Source organism: Cnephaeus nilssonii (genome assembly GCF_951640355.1).
Source record: "Cnephaeus nilssonii genome assembly, chromosome: 2".
NCBI classification, from domain to species: Eukaryota; Metazoa; Chordata; class Mammalia; order Chiroptera; family Vespertilionidae; genus Cnephaeus; species Cnephaeus nilssonii.
Window position 1 is genome coordinate 36,618,899 of NC_137073.1, and position 16,888 is coordinate 36,635,786.

A 16,888-nucleotide genomic window follows, 5' to 3' on the forward strand; every position below is an offset into this window, starting at 1 on the left:
AGTGGAGACACAGCTGATCCTCACAGCCAATTGGCCTGGAGGTCAACTCCCCGCAGTGATACTAACAACAATCTAGGCTTAACTACAACAAGACTACACACACAGCCCACAAAGGGGCACACCAAGAGTGTACACCTCAGGTAACTGGGGAGGCTGAGCCACTGGGCGCTGCTAGGACACCTAGCACACAAAGCCACTCCATCAACTCAGGGAAGCAGCTAAAATGCGGAGACAAAGAGGCAGGTCACAAATGAAGAAAATGGAGGAAAGCAAAGGACTGGATATAGAGTTCAAAACCACGGTTATAAGGTTTTTCAAGAATTTCCTAGAAAAGGCTGATAAATTTAACGAGACCCTTGATGATATGAAAAAGGACCAACTAGAAATTAAGCACACACTGACTGAAATAAAAAATATTATACAGAGACCTAAAAGCAGACTAGAGGATCGCAAGAATCAAGTCAAAGATTTGGAATACAAAGAAGCAAAAAACATTCCTCTGGAAAAGCAAAAAGAATCCAAAAATATGAAGATAGTATAAGGAGCCTCTGGGACAACTTCAAGCGTACCAACATCCGAATTATGGGGGTGCCAGAAGAAGAGAGAGAGCAAGATACTGAAAACCTATTTGAAGAAATAGTGACTGAAAACTCCCCCCACCTGGTGAAAGAAATAGACTTATAAGTCCAGAAAGCGCACAGAACCCCAAACAAAAGGAATCCAAAGAGGACCACACCAAGGCACATCATAATTAAAATGCCAAAAGCAAAAGACAAAGAGAAAATATTAAAAACAGCAAGAGAAAAACAGTTAATTACCTACAAGGAGGCACCCATACGATTGTCAGCTGATTTCTCAACAGAAACTATGCAGGCCAGATGGGAATGGCAAGAAATATTCAAAGTAATGAATAGTAAGAAACTACAACTAAGAGTACTCTACCCAGCAAAGCTATCATTCAGAATTTAAGGTCAGATAAAGAGCTTCACAGACAAGAAAAAGCTACAGGAGTTCATCACCACCAAACCAGAATTATATGAAATGCTGAAAGGTATTCTTTAAGAAGAGGAAGAAGAAGAAAAAGATAAAGATAAAAATTATGAACAACAAATATGTATCTATCAACAAGTGAATCTAAAAAACAAGGGAATAAAAAATCTGATGAACAGTATTAACTGGTGAATATAATAGAATCAGGGGCATAGAAAGGGTGTGGACTGACAATTCTCAGGGGAAAAGGGGAGTGGGGTGTGTGGGAAGAGACTGGACAAAAAGCGTACACCTATGGATGAGGACAGTGGTGGGGGAGGTAAGGGCAGAAGGTGGGGCAGGAACCTGGTGGAGGGGATCTATGGAGGGAAAAAAGAGGAACAATTGTAATAATCTGAACAATAAAGATTTATTAAATTTTTAAAAAGTAGTTAATACTTAAAAGATTATGAATCTATTTGTTATTATTAAAAATAAAATTACATGGAAATCCTTATATTTTTCTACCAGCGATAGAAGAAGGAAAAGGAAGAGATAATTCTATTTCTCAGGCTGGGACTGGCCTATCAAACCACGTTACTTGAGACTTTCTTCCATATTTTAACACTATGTTTTGTTTTAAAATGTATATCTCCATTACGCATTCATGATATTTTGATGTAGTCCCATTTGTTAATTTTCTCTTTAGCATCCATTGCCCTAGGGGCAGTGTCAGTGAAGAATTTCTTTTGGCATATGTCTGAGATTTTGTTGCCTGTGGATTCCTCTAGTATTTTTATGGTTTCCCGTCTTATGTTTAAGTCCTGTATCCATTTTGAGTTTATTTTTGTGTATGGTGTAAGTTGGTGATCTAGTTTCATTTTTTTGCATGTATCTGTCCAATTTTCCCAACACCATTTATTGAAGAGACTGTCTTGACTCCATTGTATATTCATGCCTCCTTTGTCAAATATTAATTGAGCATAGTGGTTTGGGTCGATCTCTGGATTCTCTATTCTGTTCCATTGCTCTATATGTCTGTTCTTGCGCCAGTACCAGGCTGTTTTGAGAACAGTGGCTTTGTAATACAGCTTGAGGTCTGGTATTGAGATCCCTCCTACTTTATTCTTCTTTCTCAGGATTGCTGTGGCTATTTGGGGTCTTTTTTTATTCCAGATGAATTTTTGGAGAGTTCTTTCTAGGTCTGTGAAATATGATGTTGGTATTTTGATGGGCAGTGCATTGAATCTGTAGATTACTTTGGGTAGTATGGACATTTTAATGATGTTGATTCTACCAATCCATGAACATGGTATGTTCTTCCATCTGTTTACATCTTCCTCTATCTCTTTTTTCAGTGTCCTGTAGTTTTCCGCGTATAGGTCTTTTACCTCCTTAGTTAAGTTTATTCCTAGGTATCTTAATTTTTTTGGTGCGATGGTAAATGGGATTGCTTTTTTAGTCTCTCTTTCTGTAAGTTCACTATTGGTGTATAGAAATGCCATAGATTTCTTGGCGTTAATTTTGTATCCCGCTACATTGCCAAATTCATTTATTAAGTCTATTAGTTTTTTGACGGAATCTTTTGGGGTTTTTATGTACAATATCATGTCATCTGCAAATAAGGACAGCTTCACTTCTTCTTTTCCAATTTGGATGCCTCTTACTTCTTCTTCTTGCCTAATTGTGATAGCTAATACTTCCAGTACTATGTCAAACAGGAGTGGTGAGAGTGGGCATCCCTGTCTTGTTCCTGTTCTTAGGGGAAATGGTTTTAGTTTTTGCCCATTGAGTATGATGTTTGCTGTGGGTTTATCATATATAGCTTTTATTATGTTGAGGTATGATCCTTCTATTCCCACCTTGTTGAGAGTTTTTATCAAGAAAGGGTGTTGGATTTTGTCAAATGCTTTTTCTGCATCTATTGATATGACTATGTGATTTTTATCTCTCAATTTGTTTATGTGATGTATCACGTTTATTGATTTGCGGATATTGTACCATCCTTGCATTCCTAGGATAAATCCTACTTGGTCATGGTGTATGATCTTTTTGATGTACTGCTGGAGCCGATTTGCTAGAATTTTGTTGAGGATTTTGGCATCTATGTTCATGAGGGATATTGGTCTGTAATTCTCTTTCATTGTGTTGTCTTTATCTGGTTTTGGTATTAGGGTGATGCTGGCTTCATAGAAGGAGCTTGGAAGTGTTCCTTCCTCTTGAATTTTTTGGAATAGTCTGAGGAGGATAGGTTTTAGTTCTTCCTTGAAAGTTTGGTAAAACTCTCCTGTGAAGCCGTCTGGCCCCGGGCTTTTGTTTGCCGGAAGCTTTTTGATGACTGCTTCAATTTCTTCCATAGTTACTGGCCTGTTGAGCTGTTTAGATTCTTCCTGATTGAGTTTTGGAAGGTTGTATTTTTCTAGGAATATGTCCATTTCCTCCAGGTTGTCCAGTTTGTTGGAATAGAGTTGTTCGTAATATTTTGTAACAATCCTTTGTATTTCTGTGGGGTCTGTTGTTATTTCACCTCTTTCATTTCTGATTTTGTTTATTTGGGTCCTCTCTCTTTGCTTCTTGGTGAGCCTGGCTAGAGGTTCATCAATCTTGTTTATCCTTTCAAAGAACCAGCTCTTGGTTTTGTTGATCTTTTGTATTGTTTCTTTGGTCTCTATGTCATTTATCTCCGCTCTGATCTTTATTATTTCTTTCCTTCTGCTTACACTGGGCTTTTCTTGTTGCTCTCTCTCTAACTCTTTGAGTTGTTGGGTTAGGTAATTTATTACCATTGTTTCTTGTTTTTTGCAGTAGGCTTGTAGAGCTATGAACTTCCCTCTCAGGACTGCTTTCACTGTGTCCCATAGATTTTGGATTGTTGTGTTTTCATTGTCATTTGTTGCCATGATGTTTTTTATTTCTTCCTTGATGTCTTTGGTAACCCAGTCATTGTTTAATAGCATGCTGTTTAGTCTCCATGTGTTTGATTTCTTTGGGTTGTTTTTATTATAGTTGATTTCCAGTTTTATGCCACTGTGATCTGAGAAGATACTTGATATGATTTCTATCTTCTTGAATTTGGAGAGACTTTGCCTATGTCCTAACATATGGTCTATCTTTGAAAATGACCCATGTGCACTTGAGAAGAATGTATATTCTGTGGCTTTGGGGTGAAATGTTCTGAAGATGTCGATTAATTCCATCTGGTCTAGTGAGTCATTTAGGATTGTTTCTTTGCTGATTTTTTGTTTAGAGGATTTGTCCAATGGTGATAGTGGGGTATTGAAGTCTCCTACTATGATTGTATTGCTGTCAATCTCTCCTTTGATATCTTCCAGGAGTTTTTTAATGTATCTTGGTGCTCCTGTATTGGGTGCATATATGTTTACCAGAGTTATTTCTTCTTGTTGGATTGCTCCCTTTAGTATTATGAAGTGGCCTTCATTATCTCTTGTTATGTCCTTCACTTTGAGATCTAATTTGTCAGATACAAGTATTGCTACCCCAGCTTTTTTTTCATTTCCATTCACCTGGAAAACCTTTTTCCATCCCTTTACTCTCAGTCTGTATGCGTCCTTTTTTCTGAGGTGGGTTTCCTGTAGACAGCAGATATATGGGTTTTGTTTTCTTATCCAATCTGTTACCCTATGTCTTTTGATTGGGGCATTCAATCCATTTACATTTAAAGTTATTATTGATAGGTACTTATTTGTCGCCATTTTTATTCTAGACCCCTGTGTTCCTTCTTTGCTTCCTATTTCTTTCTTTCTTTCTTTTTTTTACAGCAGACCCTTTAGCATTTCTTGCATTGCTGGTTTGGTGGTGATAAACTCCCTTAGTCCTTTTTTGTCTGTGAAGCTCCTGATTTCACCTTCAATTTTGATTGATAGCCTTGCTGGGTACAGTATTCTTGGATTGAGACCCTTCCTTTGCATGACTTTGTATATTTCATTCCATTCCCTTCTGGCCTGATGAGTTTCTGTTGAGAAATCAGTTGTTAGTCTGATGGGGGTTCCTTTGTATGTAACTGTCTGTCTCTCTGGCTGCTTTTAAGATTCTTACTTTGCCGTTGGTGTTTGCCAATTTCATTATAATGTGCCTTGGCATCGGTCTTTTGGGGTTCATTTTGCTTGGAACTCTGTGAGCTTCTTGGATTTGTGTGGGTTTTTTCTTCCCTATATCAGGGAAGTTTTCTGTTATTATTTCTTCAAACAGGTTTTCTATTCCTTGCTCAGTTTCCTTTCCTTCTGGTACCCCTATTATTCTGATGTTGTTTTGTTTCATGTTGTCCCAAAGTTTCCTTAGGCTCTCCTCATGCTTTCTAATTTTTGTTTCTAGAAGCTGTTGTACTTGGGTGTTTTTTTCCATCTTGTCTTCTAGCTCACTTATGTGGTCCTCTGCTTCTTCTAGTCTACTCTTAATGCTTTCTATTGAGTTCTTTACAGCACCGATGTCATTTTTCATTTCTTCTTGGTTCTTCTTCATTTCCTCTTGGTTCTTACTCATATTGTCGAATTTGTCTTCCATCCTTTTCAGCCACCTTATGACCATTTCTCTAAATTCTTTCTCTGATAGGTTGCTTGCCTCTAATTCGTTTACTTCCTTTTCTGGTGGTGCCTGCTTTTCTTTCCTATGGGGGCTATTTCTTTGTCTCCCCATGGTCTCTCTTCTCCGGATGTCTGGTTATGTAGTTCTCTCTCTCCTTTCCGTGGTGCAGTGAAGAGTTCCTTTGAATCCACGTGTTTGCACCAATTGGGGACCGGTGTTCTGGTGCTCACAGCTGTTCAGTGTTTGCAGTTGTCGCGGAAAGTCAGGCTCCATTAAAATCCTCCTTCCCTTGCAAGATGGCGAGGCTTCCCCCTCTGAGCCCGCAGCTCCGGGAGGGGACCCAACCGCTGTGGGTGCTGCACAGTCAGGGGAACCCTGCCTAGCATTCCTCCACCTTCTCCTGGAGTTTAGCTGTCCCTTAGCTTGCCAACATACACTCCCCCTGCGAACCTCAGCTGTTCTTACTCTCCACCCCAGGACCAGACTCCAAACATGACTCTATTCAGCCGCCATTTTCTTCCGGGCCTCCGCATTCATGATAAAAAAAAACAACACAAAAAAACCTCACTAACTAGGAAGAGAAAGTTTCTTAACTTGAAAGGAGCATCTACAGCTAACATCACATTTACTAATGAAAGCCTGGAGTAACATCACTAAGATGGCAACATCAGAGACTCCAGCTTCTGTTGCCCCACAAAGAACAATTAGACAGCTGTCCACACACAAAAATAGGTCTAGGGGAGTTCAGTAGTTCACTAAAAAATCTTCAGCTGCAGAGTCGAGAAAAAAACACACAAAAACAAACCCTGAGAATAACTGAACAAAATGGATAGGGAGAATAGTTTCATTTTGCCTGCATGTCATACCGCAGGCCAGCACTGCTCGGTGCCAGGAGGGAACTTGCCAGCCTGAGAGACTTGCCCTTGCTGTGGAAGGAACAACAGGGTAAGTGCCAATTTTCTCTAACCTTTCAGGGCACTGTACAAATGGCCTGCTTTGGTTTCACTATGCCCACTCCGCAGGCATAGATGACAAATCTAGTGACAGCAAAGAACAAAGAAGAGCAGGAACTGCTAGTGCAGTCATTTGTCAGAAGCTATCATGATTTCCCATGTCCTGCTCTGCAGAAGACCCCACCAGACCTCAACAGCTGCTGAGGAAACCAGTAGCCAGCACAGCTACTGTGAACACCCTGCTGGTTTTGCTGCTGATAGTTCCACAGGTTTTCACGCTTGTAGATTCTAGCATCCTGAGCCCTGCCTTACCACCCTCCACACTCACTAGAGCTGCCCCGAGTTGTGCTACCACTCTGTCATGGGATCTACTCCAGCAGCCAACACTGGTGTATGTGGCTGGGCTTGTGCATAGTAGCAGCCCAGTTCCTGCAGCTGTTCAGTGAGTGCTTAGTATCAGGGTGGCTGCCTGAAGGTCCAAACCATGCACCTTTAGGGAGATAACAAACCCAACCTCCCTTGTAATCTGCTCCAACCCAGCCCCTCCTAAATAGGACCTGCCCTTGTTTCCAACAAGTCCTACAGTCCACTTCTTCTCAAGATACACATTGCTAGGGGACTTGGCAGGTCAGAACCTGTCCCTCCTGCCTGCTAGTACATGACACCAAGCTCGGACAACAATCTTTTTGGCCAGTTCAAGCCTCCACCAGAAACATTAACTTTGTTTCACAGGTAAACGAGCTCACAAGCTTGTGAGGTATGTGCCAAGGATCTGGGATCCAGGTGGGTCTGCAGGTGGGGCTGCTTTAGGTCTAACTGTAATGAGACATGCACAGATATAGTTGTTTAGGAAAATAATATAAGGGCCATTAAGAGAGGAGGCCCTGTATTTTTGTGCTGGCCTCCTCTTCCTGCTTTCCTTCCCTCTGCCATTTCCCGCTCTGCAGCCCAAGAGAGTCGTCTTCTAGGGCAAGTCTGCCAGACACTCCCCCGAGCTGGGCATGAGCTGGTTCCTGGATCCTTCCCTTAGGAGGAGTTGTGTTGCGGGGGGGGGGGGGGGGGGGGGGAGGGGGCGCAGGTGATGGATGAAGGATAGCCTTTTCACAAATGGTGTTACAGCAAATAGACACCCATAGGGGGAAAAAAGAACCTCGACCTACAGTTCACACCTCACACAAAAATTAGAACAAGATGGATCATATACTTAAATGTACAACATAAACCTATATAATATTTAGAGAAATAGAAGAAAATCTTTGGGGCCTAGGGCTATGAGAAGAGTTTTTGGACTTGGACACAAAATGCCCAACCCGTAAAAGGAAAAATTGATAAATTGGCTTCATCAATTTAAAAAAATGTTTGCACTGCTAAGGACTCTCATAAAGGTAAAGACAAGCTACACACTGTGACTATAAAAGAATAATAAGAGGAAGACTTATGGTGATGGAACAGTTCTATCTTCATTGTGGTGGTAGTTACACAAATCTATGTGATAAAATTTTATAAGCAACACACACACAAATGAGTGCAGATAAAACTGTTGAACTCTGAATAAGCTCTGTGGATAGTACCAATGTGAAATATCTGCTCTGAATTGTGCTATAGTTATATAAGAAATTACTTTTGGGAGAAACAGAATGAAGTGTACATGACATGGGACCTACATGGATATATTTTTGACAACTTTCTGTTTATCATTTTTTCAATATTAAAAATAAATAACAATTTAGTTTTAAAAGGAATGAATACCTACCCGCCGATTTGTGAAGGCAGAATAACATTCTTTTACTAGGATTGCTTTGATCATGTCTGGATCCGTGATCGCCAACACAGGCTGCCGACCATCATAGAACCTATGTTGGGAAAAAAGAGCTGATTAAAATGAACAAGACAGCCCAGTTGGTGTGACTCAGTGGTTGAGCGTCAACCTCTGAATCATGAGGTCACGGTTCAATTCCTGGTCAGGACACATGCCCGGGTTGCGGACTCGATACCCAGTAGGGTGCGTGCAGGAGGCAGCCGATCAATGATTCTCATCATTGATGTTTCTATTTCTCTCTCCCTTTCCCTTCCTCACAGAAAGAGAAACTAAAATCAGTGAAGATATATTTTAAACAATAAAGTGAACAAGCCAGTTTCTGCAGCTGGAGCCACTCCTGGAAGTCTAGACTTTCATTCTGATGCTACATAATCCACATTCCTAGAGACCATTGTTAGAAATAACAGAACATTTAAATTCAGGTGGTGTTTTTTTTTATTGTTTTTAAAGTATTACATATGTTTCCTTTTTCCCTGATTGACCCCCCCCCCCCCACCACTCCCACCCCCGAGGACAAGTCTCCACCGCCCCAGTGTCTATGTCCATTGGTTATGCTAATATGCATGCATACAAGTCCTTTGGTTGATCTCTAATCCCCCCCTCATTGTTGTTTTGATTTGCATCTTTTGGATAATTAGTGACTTTGCGCATGTTTTCATATGTCTCTTGGCCTTCTGCATGTCCTCTTTCGAAAAGTGTCTATTTTAGTCCTTTGCCCATTTTTTGATTTGATTGTTTATCTTCCTTTTGTTAAGTTGTATGAGTTCTCTGTAAATTTTCGAGATTAAACCCTTATTGGAGATAACATTGGCAAATATGTTCTCCCATGTAGTGGGCTTTCTTGTTGTTTTGTTGATGGTTTCTTTTGCTGTGTAGTAGCTTTTTATTTTGATGTAGTCCTATTTGTTTATTTTCTCCTTACTTTCCATTGCCCTAGGAGCTATATTGGTAAAGATATTGCTACGACATATGTCTGATATTTTGCTGCCTATGGAGTCTTCTAAGATTTTTCTGTTTTCCCATCTTACATTTAAGCCCTTTAGCCATTTTGAGTTTGTTTTTGTGTATAGTGTAGATTAGTGATCTAGTTTTATTTTTTTGCATGTAACTGACCAAATTTCCCAACAACATTTGTTGAAGAGACTGTCTTGACTCCATTGTATGCTCTTGCCTCCTTTGTCAAATATTAATTGAGCATAATGGGTTGGGTCAATTTCTGGGTTCTCTGTTCTGTTCCATTGGTCTATATGTCTGATCTTGTGCCAGTACCAAGCAGTTTTGAGAACAGTGGCTTTGCAATATAGCTTGACATCTGGTATTGTGATCCCTTCTTCTTTCTTAGGATTGCTGTGGCTATTCAGGGTCTTTTTTTATTCAGATGAATTTTTGGAGAGTTTGTTCTAGGTCTTTGAAATATACCATTGGTATTTTAATGGGGATTGCATTGAATCTGTAGATTGCTTTGGGTAGTATGGACATTTTAATGATGTTGATTCTACCAATCCATGAATATGGTATGTTCTTCCATTTGTTTATGTCTTCCTCTATCTCTTTTTTTTCAATGTCCTGTAGTTTTCTGAGTACAGGTCTTTTACCTTAGTTAAGTTTACTCCTAGGTATCTTAATTTTTTTGGTGTAATGGTAAATGAGATTTTTTTAGTTTCTCTTTCTGTGAGTTCATTATTGGTGTATAAAAAGGCCATAGATTTCTGGGTGTTAATTTTGTATCCTGCTACATTGCCGAATTCATTTATTCAGGTAGTGTTTATGTGGGAATTTCCTATACCAGTCTTTATAATTTTTGTATGTTTCAAAGATTTCATTATCAAAAAGAAGTTAGGTTAGTAAATAGATGAAGGCCAGTAAATTATCCAAGTGGGAACAGCCACTGCAACTGGCCAAGATCACTTTGCAAAATCCTACATCTCTTCAAAGTCAGTAGAATAGAGTAGATAAAGCAATACTTATATAAACTAAACCTCTATTGAGAAGTCTTGGCTTAAACATTTTTTAAAACCCAAACTCCATATGCATGGAGGAAGTAAAAACAAAGCTGAGCAGATATGGTTTTCCATTCTGTTTACCTAGACACGCGGCCCTTTTTCAAATGGATATAACAAATGCAAATTTAAAATGAAGAATTTTGGATTTTTAATTAATAGTCAATCATATGGGTAAGGGATTATGATAGACATTTATGAGGATAGTTTAGAAGGGTCTGCCCTGGCCAGGTGGCTCAGTTGGTTGGCCTGGTGACTTGGTTGGAGTGTTGTCCTCTACAACAAAAGGTTGTGGGTTTGATCCCTGGTCAGGACAATGTTTCTCTCTAATCTCTCTCTCTCTCTCTCTCCCTCCCTCCCTTCCTCCCTCCCTCCCTCCCTCTCTCTTTCTCTTTTTCCTTTAAAATCAATAAAAACATATCCTCAGGTTAGGATTTTTTTAAATTTTGAAAAAAGAAAGGTCTGAAGTAATGCATTTCATTCAATTAAAGGAGACCTAAGGGAAGAAAAATAGAGAAGAGAGGAATAATGAGACACTGGACTGAAAGTGATACCAGGAGTCCCTAGACCATTAAAGTCTTGGGAGTATGATAACCTGCAACTCCCCATCTTGATTCAGAATGCAGACCTGGACACCTGGTGACATCTGGGTGTCCTGGTAGGACAAGCCTCCAAAAGCTTTACAGTAGGTGGCTTTATCCCAAGAGGCTCTGGGCTGAGATTGTCCTGCACGCCACAGGGCCCCCAATCAAAACCACAAGTCAATCCAAAGGGATTTTCCCAAATACTCACCCCCACATGTTTCCATACTTTTTAAAACAGTCCATGTCAAAAGTCCCAAAACCCTGTAAGGAGAAACAAAATTAGATTATTAACCTAAACGTACTGAACTCTACTTCTAACTGGGACCAATATTACTCAAATCCCTTGAAATTAGGCTTACTGTCTTACACAGGCAGATAGAAGGAAACTCTTATTCAGATGTGTCTTGGGGAACAGAGAGAAAATGGAGATGTTTGAAACACAGAATTGGAAATCACTCTTGAATTTTCTCCAAGTAGTGTTGACACTCGACTTACCCTTATCTATGATACTTAGTAATTCCTTGTCTTTTTAAAGGATTTTTGTTGTGAATGTGTTGTCTCTAAAATCTCATAACCCCAGAATTATTACCTCCATAGACACTCCAGAAGTGAAGCTGAGGGAGAGTAAGAGTGACTTGCACTCTCTTTGACCTCCTGGTCAAGCATCCTTTTCATTTATCTCATGAGTCTTAGCAGAATTAGGAAGTTTAAGATACCAGTGACCACTTTTAGTCTAGCAGGTTTAGTCTAAATGTCTAAGGCATCTTTGTTGAGTGAGAAGTGAGTGAATGAGTGAATGAATGACCAAGTGACTTGCTTTCCAGTTTTCTACCTCAACACAGAAAAGATTGGTAAATGTCACCACTCCAGAAAGAAAGAGCAAATTAAAACACTTTCTCTGTGTTCTCACCTCTGTAATTAAAAACACACATCTTCATGTTGCTAGGTTTCAGATATTTGATATTTTAATTATGCAAAGGAAGGCCCCAGAAATGTGGGTCTTGGGGTACATCCATAAGGACTTGATCTGGGGAAGGTAGATAGGAAATTATTGCCTTTTCAGTAGGGAAAGTTCTTACACTAATAAAGGCATTAAGACCTCACCTGGGAGAATGAGCATTTGAGAATCAAGCCTCTCTCTTTCAGGAAAGAAAATCTGAGGCAGAGAGCAGCCTGCACAGAAGACTCTACCCGCTGGCCTAATAAACATGAGCTCATAACTTTCCGTCTCAGGGTCAGGCCCTGGGTAAAGCATTAGGGCTGCATTAATCACAAAGGCTCTGCCAAAATTAACAGTCCATGTGTCACCTAGGACATTCCATTCAGTTAATTTTTTAACATATATTTTTATTGATTTCAGAGAGGAAGAGAGAGGGAGAGATAGAAACATCAATGATGAGAACCATTGATTGGCTGCCTCCTGCATGCTCCCTACTGGGGATCAAGCCCACAACCCAGGCTTGTGCCCTTGTCCAGAATCAAACCCGGGACACTTCAGTCCACAGGCCAACGCTCTATCCACTAAGCCAAACAGCTAGGGCCATTAATTTAATTTAATTTTAAAATAATTTCATCAAATCATATCCTTTCTAATAAAGAGGGAATATGCTAATTGACCCTCATGCCATCACAAAGATGGTGGTGCCCACAGCCAATAAGGAGAGAATATGCTAATTGACTGCCACACCCTCAAAGATGGAGGCGCCCACAGCCATAAGATGGCAGCGCTCAGTCCCCTCAGCCCCACCCTCGCGCCTGCCTCCAGAGTCCCTCAGTCCCTTCAGCCCCCCAGGGCCAGCCCAAGGCACAGGCAAGCCTCAGATGGTGGCTGCCCAGCCGCCCAGGGCCACCTGAAGCTCAGGTAACCAGGGCTGGCCAAGGCTTGTGCTACTGGCAGTGGCAGCAGCAGAGGTGTGATGGGGGCATCACCTTCCCCTGATCACCAGGTCGACTCCCACTCCTGAGGGCTCCTAGACTGTGAGAGGGGGCAGGCTGAGCTGAGGGGACCTCCCCCCCTCCAGTGCATGAATTTTCATGCACCGGGCCTCTAGTTTCATATAACTCTGCTTTTGGTTTAGTTTAAAAAAAAAAAAAAAAAAAAAAAACAACCCACACAATTCACTTAGAGGTTAAATATCTGAAGTCGAAGGACAAACACCATCTTGTCTCAGTTATATCCACTCCCTCTCAAACTCAGCCACAGGGTGCCTCCTTTGAGGGCAGAGAAGTAAAGCAGACAGCTCTTCTTCCATCTCTCAAATCCCCAAAGACGTCATGGGGAGCAAAGGGTAAGTTAGAACCATGAAAATAACTGCAGGGATTCATCAGTTCTTTAGAGAATTCAAGTATTTATGTGCAAATTACCCGATGGTGACTACTTGGGCTGCCTAATACACTGAAGTTTCAAAGCTACCCAAGAGGAATCTAGAGAAGGCTACCCTGAGTGTATCCTGTGAACAGGGAAGTCTGACTCTAGCACATCCGACTTCCTGGGGCACGACCAGGCATCCCTTCATGCCTTTCTCCTAATCCTAAGTATGATTATGTCTTCCTGGGAATCTGCACCTCCCAGAAAGAAAATGCTCCTCGCGATGCTCACAAGTTGGGACAAGGCGTGTGCTGCATCAGCTGAGAGCTCTGCTGCCCCACTGGGCCAACCCCTGAGGCTCCTGACGCTGACACTGAGCCTGGGGAAGCCTGGCCCTACGCAGGGCGGGGCCTATGATGCTCTTTCTGGAAACTTCCTCCTGAGCAAGGCCCTTTTACTAGGGAACTCAGCTGCGATTTTGGAACCATAAGAAGCAAAAGAGGAAGCCCAAACAGCACTCACCTTACGGTAGGCCAGGGCAGTTCCCACAAAAGGTAGGGGTGTTGGCCCAGGAATTCCCAGCTTCTTAAAAAGTCCGTGTGTATAAGTCCCATATCTGTAAAGTGAAAGAGAAGGCCAGGTTACAGGGATTATGGATTAGGTCCGGGGGCTGGAACAGTCACTGTCTCAGAACTGGAACAGCCAAGGTAGGGAATGAACATGTAGGTGATAAGTAGTAACAACAACTCCCACAGCAATAATTAACATGACAAATCAATTAAACCCATTTCTGCTTCTGAACTTTCAACATGTTACATGAACTCTCAAGTGAGGCCAAGCAATTGAGTGAATATGTCAGCAACATTGGTCCCACCTAGTGATCTGGTCTAGTGTCTTAACTCACCTGGTTCCATATCAAGGCAGAAGGTGGGCTAAATGAACTTTTCTTTCCAGCTTCCTCTTTTTGGTAGAGAAATGCTGCTTTTGGTGCAAATAAAGGGGCTAACATGAAAGCCAATCATTTTTATTGCACTTACATTGTGTTGCCAACAGAGGGCATTGTCTACTCTACAGCTACTCCCTCATGGTACAGCTGCTGTACCAGTGTCTTCTAAGACCACAATGTGGTTTAGTCAGTGGTGCCAGTATCTAGTGACAGACCCAGACCACACAGTATGACTGATGGTACCCCTATCCCCAAGCTTCAAGTAGATGAGATGCCTACACTGTTGCTCTCTTGATGACCTCCTGCGAGACCAGAACCAGGAGTATCTGGGAGAAATGTTCTCCCAACCCATCCAGACTGCTACCTGGATGCCTCTCTTGTCATCACTGGCTCACAATCTCACTCACTGTGACATTAAAATAACTGGCTGGGCAGGTGTATTTAAAAACACATGTACAATCTATGTTATAGAAGTATATATTTGTACAATGGACACATATTCCTGATATTATTCTAGAAGTATGAGGTTAATTACACACCTTTGCAGCCAAAAATTCTGAACCAACAGCCCTTTTTTTATCCTTCAGAGAGAGTATGCTAGAAAGAGTGTTATCTCACTAAAATAATCTAGGATTAAATAGAATGAAATTAAACACTATCAATTAATTTTAAAATGTCATCAGACAGTAAATATGTTGCCACAATAAACTATTTATAATACCTATTTCATAGAATTGAAACAAATTATATATTTTCTCTATTCATGCCATCATGATTTCCTACTTTTAATGAAAGTGAAATTGAGATAGAGAACAAATGGGACACCCACGTGTCCAAAATGACTCCTCCCCCAACCTGTTTCATGATGCCAGGAATCTCATGCTTGAAAGGAATTCCTCTGCTAGATGGTTTGATTCATCCTCCTGCACTGCAACTTAAAGGGGAAACTATTTAAATCCAAATTAGCTTTTGAGCTCATGCCTGTGCAGGCAGTTAGCAGATTTCATATTGGGGAAAAATAAATCTCTATAATGATGCCAACCCTCCCCAAAGACTAGAAGAAAAAGATGAAAGAAAAGAATACAGTTTCAAGATTTCTACTTAGTTTCTTCTGCTCTACTGCTTTCTCACTTACGGGTAACAGTTTTGCCTTTTTACAGAGTATGGGAACTAAGTCTTAGGAGGAGAGTGTCAGGGGAGAGACAGAATAGAGGAAAGAGCTAGTGTGAAGAGAAGGTGGGACAATCGCCAGGCCACCCCCCACCCGGAAGTCCGGGGTGCACCGTCGTACATGGTGTAAATTATCCCAGGCACTGGGAGGGAGGAAGCAGGTACAAACCTAGTGACACAAGGGCCATTCCTTGCACACATCTCTAGCAGCAGACACAGAACTGGAAAGGTGAAGATCATGAGACAAAACCCCAGGCCACTCCCTCCTGCCTCCAGGGTCCCTGGAGCTGGGAAAGGGGTAAGGACCCCACTGCACAAAAGTCAGCTGTTTTTAATCTGCCTCTGCTAAATTCGGGTTAATTACCTAGGCCTACCCAAGCTGTCAGTCAATCAGAAAATCACCCCCAGGAGCAAGTAATGTCAGCAAACCCTCCAGATCCCAGAAGCTGGGAGTTGGGTGAACATGAGATGTCTCTCCTTCAATAGATCAGGGTAAGACCGGTAATACCTCCTTTGGTGTTTGTGCACCCAACACTTAAGCAATTACCCCTCTGTTAACCGTTGGGTCTCCAAAATAGATAAGGGGAAGGGAGGTCTGATGAGATCCCCAAGTCCAAGATCACAGAGACCATGAGCCTGGACAGTAACTCACAGATAGAGGAGCACCAGGCTGGTAGCCAGGAGAACCCAGGTTTCCACCGAAAAGCTTGGAATCAGGTCCATGGCCACTTTCCTTCCAAGATTTTCTCCTCTTGAGTTTTCTTTGTATCTGTGTGTGCTCTTCTTAGCAGGTCTGTGTGTTGAGAGTTTCCCTTCCCAAGTCATGGATATTCAGTGAGACTGGATGTTTATATATACTGGGAGAGGAGGTGGGGCTTGAGCTTCAGCCAATAGGGCCATCTGTGCACAAACTGTTATGACCTCTCCACTTTGATAGTTGGCAAAGCATCATGGACACTCCCACTTTAATCTCCCTTGAGTTCATATTCTGTGGGAAATCAGTAAACAACTCACTCCGTTTTGTTGTTCAACCCAAAGGTTACAAAAACTCAGGTAAAGCCACTGGCATTATATCTTTCAACTGCCCTTGACTCCATGGCTGCCTGCACTAAAAAAAAAAAAAAATACTTGAAATCTTTTAAACAAGCTAGGTCTACAGATCTTAACCCATGAAGTTTCCTTTGCCAAGAAATGTCTCTGTGCACCTAGAAGGCTCCTACTCATCCTTCAAAATTCAGCTCAGACAGGACCCCTTCTATTGGAGTCTTTCCTAACCAACCTCCCTGAACAGATACAACCTCTTCCTTCTCTGGGCAGCTTCTGTTCTTTGCAGACAATTTTATTGTTCACGCCATTCTTTTAACATTGTTTCTGGCACAAGCGGTTTGGCTAAGTGGTTAGAGCATCAGCACACAGAATAAGGGTCTCCGGTCAACTCTGGGTTGGATTCTGGTCAAGGGCACGTACCTCAGTTGCAGGTTTGATCCCTAGCCCCAATCGGGGTATGTGCAAGAGGCAACCAATGGATGTGTCTCTCTCACATTGATGTTTCTCTTTCTGTGTCTTTCCCCCTCCCTTCCATTCTCCCTAAATATCA

General features: G+C 41.5%; 1 protein-coding gene across 1 annotated transcript in view; it reads right to left on the reverse strand.

The window, feature by feature from the left end:
- LOC307109093 (cytochrome P450 3A12-like) overlaps window positions 1-16,083 on the reverse strand; it is a 38,824-nt gene extending 22,741 nt beyond the window's left edge. The window contains exons 1-4 of the mRNA XM_079787649.1: window positions 15,944-16,083; window positions 13,698-13,791; window positions 11,076-11,128; window positions 8,218-8,317 (exon numbers count right to left, since the gene is read on the reverse strand). Coding sequence (XP_079643775.1) covers window positions 8,218-8,317; window positions 11,076-11,128; window positions 13,698-13,791; window positions 15,944-16,014 — 318 coding nt within the window. The 5' untranslated portion in view covers window positions 16,015-16,083. The remainder of the gene's footprint in view (window positions 1-8,217; window positions 8,318-11,075; window positions 11,129-13,697; window positions 13,792-15,943) is intronic.
- Window positions 16,084-16,888: the final 805 nt, after the last annotated feature.